The sequence below is a fragment of the Octopus sinensis genome, linkage group LG7 (assembly GCF_006345805.1).
Source record: "Octopus sinensis linkage group LG7, ASM634580v1, whole genome shotgun sequence".
Lineage (NCBI taxonomy): Eukaryota > Metazoa > Mollusca > Cephalopoda > Octopoda > Octopodidae > Octopus > Octopus sinensis.
This window is the reverse complement of record NC_043003.1, coordinates 87,307,349-87,322,818: the sequence shown is the minus strand read 5'-3', so window position 1 is coordinate 87,322,818 and position 15,470 is coordinate 87,307,349. Positions and strand designations below refer to the sequence as shown.

The following is a 15,470-nucleotide window of genomic DNA, read 5'->3' as shown; positions in this document are numbered from 1 at the left end:
AAACTTACCACACAGCCACACTTGTAGCTATGTGATTACTTTTTTGACAAAACTAGAGATAATATTGACAGTGAACAGGTTTATTTTTAGCACAGGTCTATTTAGCTCAAGCAATAAACCCAACCCACCTACATTTTTTTGGTTTAAGATGATACTACCCACAGTCATGCAATTTTTGGATACATAACTGCTGTATCATATTTGTAAGCACTAAAGTGTTAGAAAGTGAATTAAGTTGATAGGTAAAGGTAAGTGAATCAATTTCTATGGATGCCTTCTGAGTTGCATTACATAACAAAAACATTGTCCTTCCTGATTTTGATAATGCAGAAAAGTTTAGTCTAGAAATTGTGGGAAATAATGTTTTGAAATACAACACCACCACCACCGTCACCACACCTTGTAATGAAATGATTTCATTACTGCTGTATACTGGCACAGGTAGAATACAGTATAGTTGATACTATTTCAGGGGATGTAAAAAAAAGAAAAAAAAAACATCAGATTTCGCAATATTCAGTTGAAGTCTTTCAGGCTGTTTTTCACGCTAAGAGTTGCTGAAGCATGGAACAGACTGCCAGCATCAGTTGTTAGTTGTCGGAGCATTGCATCCTTCAAAACTTCCATGCTTCCTGAGATTCGCCAACACTACACCTGATTTTCCCCCCTCCATACACACACAAGCATGTATCTGACTCATACACTGTTCGCTTTCCAGACATTTGTACATTACTGCATATACTTTATATGCACTTTTTGACAAATTGTGGTGCACCTGAGCACTGTATACAATAATTTCATTATTATTATCATTGTTTTAAATTACTTTTTTTTTATGATTGCATGGATCAAACAGAATTTGTTAAAGCAAATTTTCTACAGCCAGATACCTTCTCTGTTACCAACCACCACCTATTTCAAAGCAAGGTGATATTTTTCCCCATGGGTAGACAAGTTTCCACAGAATATTGGAAATAATGGACACTGCATGTATAACAGTGACACTCATTTATAACTATCATGCAATCTCAAGACAAGGAGACACAAACACAATCAACCTACCTACCTACCAATTTTTTCTCTCTCTACACACACACATATGTACATACATACGTATCTATGTATTTGATAAGCTTCTTTCAGTTTCCATCTACTAAAATTCATTCACAAGGTTCTGGTCAGCCCAAGCTATAATAGAAGACACTTACCGGACAACATATAATTGGGAAGTGTATCTTAACTATACAGCCACCTCTATACCTATTTTTAAGCAATGTAAAATCATCATCATCATCATCATTTAACGTCTGCTTTCCATGCTAGCATGGGTTGGACAGTTCAACTGGGGTCTGGGAAGCCAAAAGGCTGCACCAGGCCCAGTCTGATCTGGCAGTGTTTCTACAGCTGGATGCCCTTCCTAACGTCAACCACTCCGTGAGTGTAGTGGGTGCTTTTTATGTGCCAGACGAGGCTGGCAATGGCCACGATCGGATGGTACTCTTTACGTGCCACCGGCACAGAGGCCAGTCGGGGCAGCGCTGGCAACAGCCATGTTCAGATGGTTTTCTTACGTGCCACCAGCACTGGTATCACAACTACAATTTCCATTGATGTTGGGCCACGTTCGGATGGATCTCTTACGTGCCACCGGCACTGGTATCACAACTACAATTTTCATTGATGTTGATCGATTTCGATTTTGATTTTCACTTGCCTCAACAGATCTTCACAAGTAGAGTTTTGTGTCCCAAGAAGGAGAGGCCACGGGTTATGGTCTCACTTGTCCTGCCGGGTCTTCTCACGCACAGCATACTTTCAAAGGTCTCGGTCACTAGTCATTTCCTCGGTGATCCCTAATATTCGAAGGTCGTGCTTAAAATAGCCAAACAAATGAAAACCTAAGGAGAAGCCACAGATGTTATTACCTATAACACTAGCCAATGGTCAAGTGAAGAAGTACAAACTGAAGGGTCATCAGTACAAATACAACAGTAACACTGACACTCAGCCAGTGCACTGTAAAACTAAAGAGTAGCTCTTCAGTTTTTATACTGAATGGAACTATTGGTGAAAGATGGGTTCTTTCAAACTGCATTGATCCAGATGTTCTACATGATGATAGTAGCAGGTCTTACAACTCAATAAATTATAGAACTCATTATCAACTAAAAATATATGTGAGAGAAGTGAATCCAGAGGCAGTCTTGAGTATTGTAACAGTGGTTATATATGTGGTTGATGTTTAGTTTGAACTTCTACAGTCAATGAAACGGGAGAAATGTGGAAGGAAAAAGAATTCCAAAGGTAGATTAAACATAATAGGATTAACAACAAATCTTCAAGGGGAAGCAATCCAATACAGTATTTGTAAAAGAGTTAATACATTTAAAATGTGGTAGTAATTTCCCATACTAATAATAATAAAAAAAAAGAAAAATACTCAAAAAAGCATGAACCGAAAACAATTATGCTGTGAAGACAATGTCTTTGTGACAATTATAAGCTATTTTACTGTTTTATTTTTTATTTTTATCTTATTCTTACATTCCATTTTCTGGCAAGATCTACTGTCACTGAAGAAGATATTCATGGAAGACACCTGAAGGGGAAAATGTAGGCACAGAGATAAATTTCAAAGAACTGCAACACCAAAGAGGAATGTTTGTGCAAAATATTGGGCATAAGGCAAGGATGCCAAGATAAAGACAGGTTAAGAGCACCAGGAAGGTTGGAGCTGAGTGGTAACAAGCTTGCTAGTTCAATCAACCAGATGGCATTTTGAGTATGGTCAAGGGTATCTATGCACAGTACCTTTCATCACTATCATTATTATCATTTAACATGTATTCTCCAGGCTGATCTGGATTGGACAGTTTGACAAGAGCTGACAAAGCCAGGAGCCACACCAGGCTACATTGTCTGTTTGGGCATCGTTTCTATAGCTGGATGCTCTTCCTAACACCAACCACTCCACAGAGTGTACCAGGTGGCACCGGCATGAGTGCTTTTTATGTGGTACCAGCATCGGTCAATTCTGCTGAGGCAGACAGGTCTTTTCGAGTAAAGCAATGTGCCAGCTATCTTGGTTCACTACCATTTCAAATATGAAAGCAGTTCTACGAAATGTGATGTACAGGGTCATAAACTGATAGTATTAATATTTTCTGGTTCTTAAAAGGAGGCCTAAATTTTTGGGATTTAGTTTTGAGTATGTAATGTACGAGGGGTCCTCATAATAAAAAGCACATGCTTTGCACAAAATATCTAAATTGCAAATGAATGAAACCTACATGGAAGTGAATAGTTAGAAGAAATAGCGAACAGTCTGTTAATGTATCAAATGAAAATTGAAAGACATAGCTCATTAGCATTTAAACTGGCCAAATTATTTGACTTGCTTTTATGTTCAAATTGATCAGATCCAACCCCTCACACCTACCCTACAATGTCATTCTAAGAATAAAACTATGACATCATTGAAATCCCAAAGCTATGAAGTAATGCATGATTAATACAAAACAATTTGAATAAACAAGCATTACATTTAACATAATCTGAATGTTAAAAGGTTAAGGGAATACCAGAGTAGATAGAATATAGGTCAGTACAAGGAAACTTCCATTCCAAGAAATAGAAGTGCCCATAAGTGAGCAGTTCAAGAAGTTACACGAAACAATAGCAGTTTTACTAGTTTAAAGAGCGGTGACATTGTTTTCTGAAAATTCTCAAGGATGAGGGAAAATTAGTCTTTAACATAAGAGAATGGTTTCCAGTGGATTTAGCTCCACAAAAATTATACATATTGTCACTGCAAAGTATGAGACTGAAACTAGCAGAGGCAGTAGTTATAACAATTTATAACAGTTTCCATCACCATTTCACAATAGGGAATGTTTGGCCGGTAGATGTGAGAAGTAGAAGTCTTCTTGAGAATGGTAGACAGTATAAAAAGGTTTCCAGTGATTGGAAAGAAGTTTTGGGGATAAATGAAATAGAAACCATCAGGACCTGTAACTTTTTGGGGTTGATGTGCTTTGACCAAGCAGCTCTATAATAGTCCAGCCAGGACCATCCTGTCTTTTTCCCCAGACAATGAATCTAGGATTTCAATGTCCGATATGTCCATTTAAAGGATTTAGCTGTTATTTCTAGCGGAATGAGAAACTCTAAGCAGACTCTTTCATTTATTTGTGATGGTGATGTAGAAAACCAATGAAGATTTGCTGAGTGTGTACAGTATGTAGTTAGAAGCAAAACAGACAGCATATTTGGTGTCTAACAACAGGAGTCTAACTTACAAAGCCATGTTACTCAAGGAGTCAGATGGGAGATTCTGCAAAATTAGTAGAGATCTACATGAAATGAGAGACCAAAAAGTCTGGCAGTAGTTTGGGATTTGAGGGAGTTAGCAGGATGAGTGGTATATGAATGTCATTCAAGTGAGCAAATGCTACATATATAATGTTATCAGTGCCCCTCATTTTTTGGAGTAAACTACGGAAGATACTGAATGCTCACTTAGCTAACTCAGATCAAATAATATTCAATCTAATGGGTAGAGTGGGGCAGAGGCAGGGTGCTTTGAGTAAGCAGTTGTCAGAAGATCTAAATCAAGTCAAAAGCAGCATTAACTAAAAGGAAAGTTGGGTTTAACCATATAGCATTTAAACTTGCCGTATCCAGCCCAAATACCCTAGCTGTTCTATGTTCAAACAAACCAGATCCAGCCTTTCACACTAATGTTACAATGTCATTCGAAAAATAAACAATCACATCATTGAAAGCTTGATGCTACAAAACAGTACATCATGAATTCAAAACAATGTGAATAAATAAGCATTACTTTTGACAAAGTAATCTGAATGCGGAAAGTTTTAAAATAATAAAAAAAGACAAGGGTGCTTATTTGGATAATAATATAATAATGAAATTATTGTATACAGTGCTCAGGTGCACCACAACTTGTCAGAAAGTGCATATAAAGCATATGCAGTAATGTACAAATGTCTGGAAAGCGAACAGTGTATGAGTCAGATACATGCTTGCATGTGTATGGAGGGGGAAAATCAGCTGTAGTGTTGGCAAATCTCAGGAAGCATGGAAGTTTTGAAGGATGCAGTGCTCTGACAACTAACAACTGATGCCGGCAGTCTGTTCCATGCTTCAGCAACTCTTAACGTGAAAAAGTGTTTCTGAAAGTCATGGGAGCTGTGCTGTTTTCTGACTTTGTAAACATGTCCACAGGTGTTAGACAGGTGGAGTTTGAAATTGGTTAGTAAATCAGAGTGAGACAAGAATGAAATTACTATAGTGTAGAAATCACTATAAATTTAAAAAAGTGATTTTTCAGGGACTAGTGACCAGGACCCAGTTTCAAATCCCAGCTATACCTACTACACTTCATTTATGCTCTCGAGGTATTATCATCATCGTATTAACACACACTTTCCATGCTTGCATGGGTTGGATGGAATTTTTGTTGAGGCAGGTTTTCTACAGGTGGATGCCCTTCCTGTTGCTAACTTTCACTTGTTTCCAAGAAAGGTAGTATTTCCTTATAACCAGACATACCTCGCATGATGGTGACTCTCACTTGCAACTATCATGCAATGTCAAGGCAAGGAATCAGTAACACACACACTATGTATGCTACAGATTTTTCATCTATCTGCGCAGGAGTGGCTGTGTGGTAAGTAGCTTGCTAACCAACCACATGGTTCCGGGTTCAGTTCCACTGCGTGGCATCTTGGGCAAGTGTCTTCTGCTATAGCCTCGGGCCGACCAAAGCCTTGAGTGGATTTGGTAGACGGAAACTGAAAGAAGCCTGTCGTATATATGTGTATATATATATATATATATGTGTGTGTGTATCTGTGTTTGTCCCTCTAGCATTACTTGATAACCGATGCTGGTGTGTTTACATCCCCGTCACTTAGCGGTTCGGCAAAAGAGACCGATAGAATAAGTACTGGGCTTACAAAGAATAAGTCCCGGGTCGATTTGCTCGACTAAAGGCGGTGCTCCAGCATGGCCGCAGTCAAATGACTGAAACAAGTAAAAGAGTAAAGAGTAATAGGATAAATCAATCAGAAGTGATCACAACATGTAGCTGTTATATGAATATACTTCTAGAACATTGAAAAATAAGCCAAATGCATGATTAGATGAAAGAATAAATACAATTTTAACCAATGAGGAAAAATACACGTTACTTCCATTAATTCATTCATCAAAGAGACAAGCTGATTCATGTCTACAAAAGAACAACTTATGTAGTAAGAACAAAAAGACGCTTGCAAAGATATCATTTCAGTTGGGAGTATCTAATTTAGTTAATGACACTGTTAGCAACTTAATTTATACTCATAACAAACGAAAATAATAGTTAATGAGCAAAACAATTTGTAGATCTTACCTGCTGAATCATACCCTCTATATTCAAGACGCTTCAAACCTGTTATTAGGGTATTCAAAATCTGTTTACGAGTGACAGGAGTCAAATAGTTGAGGTAGGCAAAAATACCTAAAATAAAGACAAATAAATAAGGTATCTCTGAAATATATGACTAATTATAAAAAATTTTTTTTAAAAACACATTCATACAAAGTTTTAAAAACATAAAAAAAAAAAAATGAAAATCCCTTAATGTTTTTTTTTTTTTTAATAATATTTGAAAAGTTAAAGGCAGCGAGCAGGCAGAATCACTAGCATGTTTGGTGAAATGTTGCAAAGCATTTGTGCCTGTCCCCCAAACATCCATTTTTACACACTGGATTCAAATTCCACTAAGGTCGACTTTGCCTTTCGTTCTTTCAGAGGTTGATAAAATAAGTACCAGTTGATCACTGGGGTGAATATAATCAACTTACCCCTTCCCCCCTCCAAATTGCTTGCCTTGTGCCAAAATTTGAAACCAATATTTGAAAAGTTATTTTGAACAAATTGTCTAATAAAATTTAATATGTATTCTAGGAATAATAAAATGGTATGGTAGAGAGAAAACAGACCATTGTAAAATATTCACCAATAGGTGTAGCTATGTGGTAAGAAGCTTACTTCCCAACCACATGGCTCTGGGTTCAGTCCTACTGTATGGCACCTAGGGAAACTGTCTTCTACAATAGCCTTGGACTGACCGAACCCTTGTGAGTGGATTTGGTTGATGGAAACTGAAAGGAGCCTGTTGTATATATTTATATGTGTGTGTCATTGTGTCTGTTCCCTCAAACATCACTTGACAACTGATGTCAGTGTGTTTACAACCCTGTAACTTAGCAGTTCACCAAAAGAAACTGATAGAATAAGTACTAGACTTGCAAAGAATAAGTCCTGGGGTCAATTTCTGTGACTAAAATCTCTTTAAGGCAGTGCTCCAGTATGGCCACAGCCAAATGACTAAACAAGTAACAAAATATTTCATTATACCTTATTCAGCATCATCATTTTAACATCCAGTTTTTTTAAAGGCTGGATGCCCTTCCTAACGACAACCACTCCGTGAGTGTAGTGGGTGCTTTTTACATGCCACCGGCACAGGTGTCAGACGAAGCTGGCAACGGCCATGATCAGATGGTGCATTTTATGTGCCACTGGCACTGAGGCCAGTCGGGGCGGTGCTGGCAACAGCCACGTTCAGATGGTTCTCTTACGTGCCACTGGCACTGGTATCACAACTACAATTTCCATTGATTTTGATCGATTTCGATTTCACTTGCCTCAACAGGTCTTTGTAAGTAGAGTTTTGGGGTTATAGGAGAAAAATACTTGCCCAAAGTGCCACACGTGGGACTGAACCTGAAACCACAAGGTTGGGTAGCAAACTTAACCACACAGCTCCTGAAGAACAGAGCCAGTCTTTATGATGTGGTAGTAGCTATGTTTGGATTTAAGGTGATATGATAAGTACTCAGTTACAAATAAACTATATCCAACCAGATAGGACGGTTTAAAATTTTTGGCACAAAGCCAGCAATTCTGAGGGGAGTGGGTAGTTGATACCGTTAACCCCTGTGTTCAATTGGTTCTTGATTTTATTGACCCTGAAAGGACAAAATGCAAAGTTGGCTTTAGCAGAATTTGAACTCAGAATGTAAAGCAGGAAGAAATGTTGCTAAGCATTTTGTCCGTTGTATTAAACAATTTTGCCAGTTTGATGCCATTTAACCATATATAAAAGAATACAATAAAATCAAGCAAATTGGGAAATCTGCTAATAAGACATTTTAGTAAAATTTGAGAAGTAATGGCAGCCAAATCTGAGAATATTTTCCATTTAGAGATTACATGATTCAAGACAAGGACATACAGATATTATATTTCATATATACTAGCCTAGAAAAATGGATGCCAAAATAATGAAATTTTTGTTGACTTAGAAAAAGAAACTAATTCCAGCAGCTATTTCAGTTTCAATAAATTATTCAACTTGATAGGGTCCCAGAGAGATGATAAAGGATCAAACTGATAAAGAAACATATTTGACATTCCATTTCAAAACTCCACATTAAACTGACAAAGTTTTCGTAGAAATTCATAGAAATGAATTACTTTCTTTTGATACCAAATTGCTCAAGAACACCCTTGGTTATATGATAGAGACTTTGTTTTAAAGGAATCTATAATTAATCTTCCATCAAAATTTCATCCTAAATTGTTCCAAACACCAGCTTAATAATGACAAAATTATTCATTCTAAAAATATAGTGTATTCCAACAGAAATATGGTAACAAAAGGGTTAAAGAAATATCGGGTCATCCCATAAATAATGCAGTTTTTTCAAATACATGAACTAAAAGTCAGAGGGGGACGGGATAAACTACCGGCATCAACTTGTTATAAAAGCACGTAGTAATTTTACCTTTATTCTTAGTGCAAGTTTTGAAGAGTACAGTTCAATTTTATTAGTTATTTTTTCAAAGCCATAATGGAAATGACAAAGGAGCATATTTTGCTTTATTAGTTCAATAAAGGCAACAATGCAACAGAAAGTGTGAGGAATATCAAAGCAGTATATGGGAATCAGACAATAAACGTAAGCCAGTGTTAACGGTGGTTCCAGAAATTCCAAGCCAGAAACTACAGCCTAGAAGACAAGCCTCATCCTGGAAAATTTGTAGAGCTCGATAAGGATGTCCTGCAAACCCTGGTGGAACAAAATCCCATCATAACTGTTGAGCAATTTGCAGAGAAGCTTGGATTTGGCCATTCAACCATTCATCGACACCTGCATGTCATCAGAAAAGTCAGCAAATTGGGTCAATGGGTTCCTCAAACTTTCTGAGTCTAATTGCACACAGAGAGTGAATGTGTGCTCTTCTTTGCAGTCACATCTCATGAACAAACCTTTTTTTGACTGAATAGTGACTGGTGATGAGAAATGGGTTCTCTATAAAAATGTCAAGCAGCGAAGACAGTGGGTAGGGAAAGGAGAAACACTGGCATCCCAGGTTAAAGAAGGCCTTCCCCCATGTAAGGTGTTGTTATCTGTTTGATAGGATACAAAAGGTCCAGTGCACTTTGAACTTTTAAACCCAAACCAAACAATAACAAAAGAGATCTACTGTGAGCAGCTTAAGTCATTGGTTTCAAGACGAAAGGTGTTCTGCCATCAAGATAATGTCACATACAGCGAAGATGACATTCCAAAGGCTGGAGCAGTTTGAACGGAAAATGATGTCTCACCCACCATATTCACTAGACATTGCTCCATCTAATTATCATTTGTCCCACTGTCTTCAAAATCATTTGGACAGAAAAAATATGAATTCTGTAGACAAGATCAGAATAGTACTGGAGGAGTGTTTTTCGTCATGGACAAGTGAATTTTGGAAGAGAGGCCTTGCAAGTCTACCAGATAGATGGAAGAGCATTGTAGTAGAAAATGAAGGAAAGTATATTTTAGATTTAAAAAGAACTTTGCTTATCTTAATGTTGAAAATAAAAGAAGTATTAAAAAAAAAATTACATTAGTTATGGGATGACCCAATAGTAACAATGAAGCCATTTCACTCCAAGATATCAATGATAGTTGCAAATACTAAATAAGTTTTAAAATTTATTTAATACTTGTAGTTTCCACAAGATATATCTATATTAGGTCTTAAAGAGCTAAACTGTCAAAAAGTGATATTTCCCAGAAATCACTGCAGTTTCTGTAATGGAAAAGTTGGTGTAGGGCAAATATTAAGTTTTTTAAAATTATTATTTATATATTTCTTACAAGCCCATTTGTTTGAAAGGGATGACAACAGTTTATACTGTGTACCATTCTCAAGAAGACTTCTACCTCTCAGCTACTGCCTAAACATTTCCTTATGAAAAGTTGATGGAAAAATATTACTTTCTAAAAAGAGAAACATTCTGGAGGAAGGAATAATCACTTATATGAATTGCACAAATTCATTAATTCTTAATTAATTAACACTGAAAGGCTGTAAGACAAACTAAATACTATTGTCCAAACTGAGCAATGATAATCCAGCTGTGATCAACCTGTCATATTTCAGACAGCATATCTAGGAATCTAGGACAACACTGTCCAAAATGTCTTGCCTTGTTGAAGTTAGAGAGTGAGTAAAAGAAACATTTAGCTACTATTTCTAGCAGACTAAGCAAACCACTGTGTTATATCAAACAGACTAACAAACTTCCTAAGAGTTTATCATGCCTGAATGGATAAGTTCTTATCCCACTACCAGTACAGAAGTCTTTGGGGGAAAGAATTATACAGTTTATTATAATCAGTTTATGTACTGTAAATGTATAGGTATTAGACTACCAGTTCACATTGTGGGTTCTACTATAGATATTTCATTCCACTTTGGGGCTTTGACAATCTTAGACCATTTCTAAATATCAGAGTACTTATAGAGAAAGAAATAACAAATTTAGCAGAATTTCTGTTAATCATATTTTTCACTGCCCATTACCAAATTCCTCACCTGTAATTCTAATTTTTAAAGAATGGTTTGCACTATATAAAAAAAATGCCTTTTCACCTAAATTTCTAAAATTATATCTTCCTGTTTCATAGAATTGTGTATCTTAACATTGTAGAATATAGTAAGTAGAAAATTCAAAAATCTGCCAAATACATTATGCTTGTGGATATTATGTAGGAACCAAGTAGATATCACTGATATCACATAAAATCAGGAAAAATGCCAAATTCTAGATAGTATTAAGACTAAACTTGAGTACCTGATGTTAATACGTGGAAGCTGTTGATCTATTCTAGAAGGATGGTTGAAAGCTACAAGAAGGGCTATGCTCTTTGCAATGTTCATAATATAAAGAGAGCTGAAGAATTGCCATCGTAAAACTAGGCTATTTCTGCCCTTGATGTAAGTATAGGAAGGTTAAAGGGAGGTAAGTTCTGTAACCAGGCTAAAATTGAATTTAGTTGGGGAAATTTGCAAGGCCGCTGAACAAGACCAGGCATGCAGAATTTGCAATTTACAGTTCATTCCGCCAAGGTTGACTTTGCCTTTTATCCTTTCGGGGTTGATAGATTAAGTGCTAGTTGGTGTACTGGAGTCGATCTATTCGACTGCTTCCCCTTCCCCCAAAATTTCGGGCCTTGTGCTTAGAGTGGAAAAGAATATACTTTGATGTTAATGAACATCTGTGTTACTGCAAATGCCGTTAAAGGTTTTTTTTCGCAGATAGCTCAATTCAAAGACTTAAAGCAATTTTCATTTCAAAATGGAAATAGCAATCTCCTCCACAGCTTGCACACACAGTAACAAACGAAAGAAAACTATGTCAAAAATAAATAAATAAAAACAGCTATTTACCAAAACCAACAACAGGGAATTTAAGTGGGGCGTGTGGAAGGAGTTGAAGATGCTTGCCTTTACGCAAGGTTTGCAAAGTGGATGTAGAAGGGTATTCAAATTTTCTGTTTACTGGCAACAGATTTTTTTTTTTTTAAACAAGAAAGCCAATACCTAGTCATAGTTAAAGATTACATTGTACAAAGACTAAATACAAAACTATAATCATTACCAAAAATATCGTTGATGTATGGAAACGGATCGTCTTAAAACCCAGTGGCCCCACCAAAATAAATAAAATGCATACAATAGGGAAAAAAATTCGGATCATCTAAGTAAGTTTTAGCTAATGTTATACCCTAAAGAGGGTGTAGCAGTTTACTTAAAGCAGAAACTCGAGTAAGCGAAACACTGGTTGTTATTTATTATTCTCCTTACATTTTCTAATGCTAGCAGAGGTGAGGTGATCTTTAATGTAGCAGCTATGGTTTAATTTTTACTACAGGATACTGCTAACCATTGAGGGCAGCAAAGTTTATGTCTTTAGTTTGAAGGCCACAAGATCTGTAGTAAGACGTGAACTCATAACCATGTTGTCAATAGCTCAGCAACTGTACTACATTGGGAAAAGATCCCTACATTGTTCTGTTTATTTTTATTATATATATCTATGTGGATGTAAATGGTGAACAAGCATGTGTGAATGTGTATAACAGCAGCCTCTTTACTGGAATGACAACTACACATGCGATGTTTATGTGTGTGTGCGTATATATAAATGAACTTTTCTTCAGAGTTATGTCAAAAATGCGCAGTATCACCATTTACATCAAGCTTGTGTGCCAAGAAATTTGTTAATTAATTATATAAACTGACAAAAGTATTTGAAAAGAAAATATGTCCCGTCAGCCCGGATTAATAGGATTAAATAATGTACAAGTGCGAAGAATTAAAGGGGGCAAAAAGAAAACAAGTTTTAATCTTATTCGCCAGATAAGCAGGACGTTAACTTGGACTCAACTAAAGTAATAAATAAATAAATATACAAAATAAAATATAAACTATTTATTTATTTATTTATTTTTGCATGAAGTCATAATGTATGTAAGTAAGTTGAGCATAACTTTTAATATATATTGTTCGGTCGGGTTTTGAAATGTACACGTCTGTAATTTTTAGAAAAATGGTGATTATTTACAAAGAATAAACTCCTTAATTTTGCCTTCGTCGGGTGATGATTTTCGCATATAGTTAAGTGGTCTGTCAAAGTGACAGATAGGTAATGATATAGACAAGAATACTGAATACTTGACAGAAGAAATACAAACATTATTTGGTTAGTGTTTACTTTAACTCCCGGTCACTAAACCAAAACAGAAGAAGGGTATAATAGGTGTAAAAAAAAAAGTGTAGAAGACGAATATGATAACTAAAATCTGCGCAAACGAACGGGGGTGAAGCGGAGAGAAGACTTTCGGAAAATTCACACGATCCGATTTTTCCCCTCATAACTTTCAGGAAATGAATATATATTAGTGACATTTTATAGAAATACCTTTCAAGCGGCATAGATTATGATTACAAAGAAATTTGTGGGGTACACCTATTACATTTGTTTTGTTTTGGTGACCGGGAGTTAAAGTAACGAAGAAAAACAAAATAGTGCAACGGGTGTAAAAAAAAAATGTGTAGGAAACAAATATGAAAACAAAAAATGCGCGGAAAGTAACGAGAGGAGATGACTTCGGAAAATTCACCAGATCCTAGTTTTTCCCTCATAACTTTTAGGAAAATGGGTTTTTTTAAAATGAAGTTTTATATATATACCTTTCAAACAGCATAGATTACGATTAAAAAGAAATTTACGGGTAAAATCTTTTCCGAGAGGGTGGGTAGAGGACTTCGGAAAATTCACAAGATCCGAGTTTTTCCCTCATAACTTTTAGGAAAATGGGGTTTTTTAAAATTAAGTTTTATATATATATATACCTTTCAAACAGCATAGATTTCGATTATAAAGAAATTTACGGGTAAAATCTTTTCCGAGAGGGTGGGTAGAGGACTTCGGAAAATTCACAAGATCTGAGTTTTTCCCTCATAACTTTTAGGAAAATGGGGTTTTTTTTAATGAAGTTTTATATATATATATATATACCTTTGAAACAGCATAGATTACGATTATAAAGAAATTTACGGGTAAAATCTTTTATGAGAGGGTGGGTAGAGGACTTCGGAAAATTCACAAGATCCGAGTTTTTCGCCCATAACTTTGAGGAAAATAAATATCTTTTAATGAAATTGTATATGAATACCTTTCAAACGGCATGCATTACGAATGCCAGTTAATTATAATCTATCCGAATTATAGATTTTTATCGGATGCTACCAATGTTCGTATCATAGTAACGATGCGATAAGCATGTTGCTGACTCTGGATAAGGTTTTGTTTTATTATACACACAAGGTTCTTTGTGTAAATAACATCTCAGAACGAACAAACTACCTGATATATTACCGGTACAAGAGATGAAAGTGGTGTCGGATGGTTTAAGAAACGAAATCCTATTACTAGAACTTTAAGCTAGAATTATAGTAAATTTCAGAAAGTTGATAATATTTCAATTGGAGATTTTTTTTTAATTAAATCAAAAACAATGAATCCAGTAAATAAACTGTGATAATAAGTAAAAAAAAAGAAGTTAAAGCAAAAAAATAGTGATTGTAATAATTATCGCAATCTATAAATCAAATATTTAATTGAATCTAGGGATCCAAGTGAATTTTATTAAATTTATAAAACTGATGAAGAGTATACTCTTCGGCACACTTGTACAAAAAAAACACCCCAAAAAGACAATCCAGCTTGATAAAAAAAAAACCCAGCTTACCATGCAATTAAATGCTAATATATTTATTACATGAAATTAGCATTATACATACGTTACAATATATACATGCCAAATGTATATTGTCAACTGATAAATAAATGAAAAAAAATAATCCAAATCAAGAAGAAATTACTCCGACATTTAAATGTTCCTTAATAATTATGTTTTTTACGCACAAAAGCAATAAGCAGGACGAAGTAAAAATTAAATGCTTACTTACCACACATATTAGATTATCTTCCGACACGTACAAGAAAACACTGATTATTGACAAGACAGGCCACTGCCACGTATATATATCGCGAGTATGTATGTGTGTGTGTATGCGTGTGCGTGCGTGTGTATGTATATATATTATATATATATATATATGGGGGTGTGTATGTAGGTGCTATGTGTATATGTGCATGTGATATGCACGTCTGTGTGTATATATATATATATTTATTTATATATTTATATACCACACACACGTACACTCTTTCTCTCTCTTTCTTTCTCTCTCTCTTTCCTTCTTTCTCTCTCTCTTGCTTTCTGTCTCTCTCTCTCCCTTTCTGTCTCTCTCTATGTGTTGAACAAGTACATAAACTGTCGAAAGGAAAAAAAAGTCTGTATATTCGCGTGTTCAGAAAAGTATTAACTACTTCCGGTTCACGACCTTCCGCTCGTTCCGGCTATTTCTTTGCGAATCAATTTATTTTCTGGTTGCGATCGATTTATTAATCCTGTTGTTTTTTTAAAAACTAACATTATAATTTTGTTTTAATCCCTAAAACCAGCTTTTTTTCTGTCTTCCTCTACTAGAT

General features: G+C 35.6%; 1 protein-coding gene across 3 annotated transcripts in view; it reads right to left on the bottom strand.

Moving 5' to 3' along the window:
• The window catches only part of LOC115213781 (glutamine--fructose-6-phosphate aminotransferase [isomerizing] 2), a 66,530-nt gene extending 51,515 nt beyond the window's left edge, over positions 1 to 15,015 (bottom strand). The window contains exons 1-2 of one of the 3 annotated variants that reach the window (XM_029782623.2): positions 14,885 to 15,015; positions 6,416 to 6,523 (exon numbers count right to left, since the gene is read on the bottom strand). In XM_029782623.2, the coding sequence (XP_029638483.1) occupies positions 6,416 to 6,523; positions 14,885 to 14,891 (115 nt within the window). In that variant the 5' untranslated portion in view covers positions 14,892 to 15,015. The remainder of the gene's footprint in view (positions 1 to 6,415; positions 6,524 to 14,884) is intronic. The other 2 variants (XM_029782624.2, XM_029782622.2) reach the window with 2 other exon arrangements.
• Between the last annotated feature and the right edge of the window lie 455 nt (positions 15,016 to 15,470).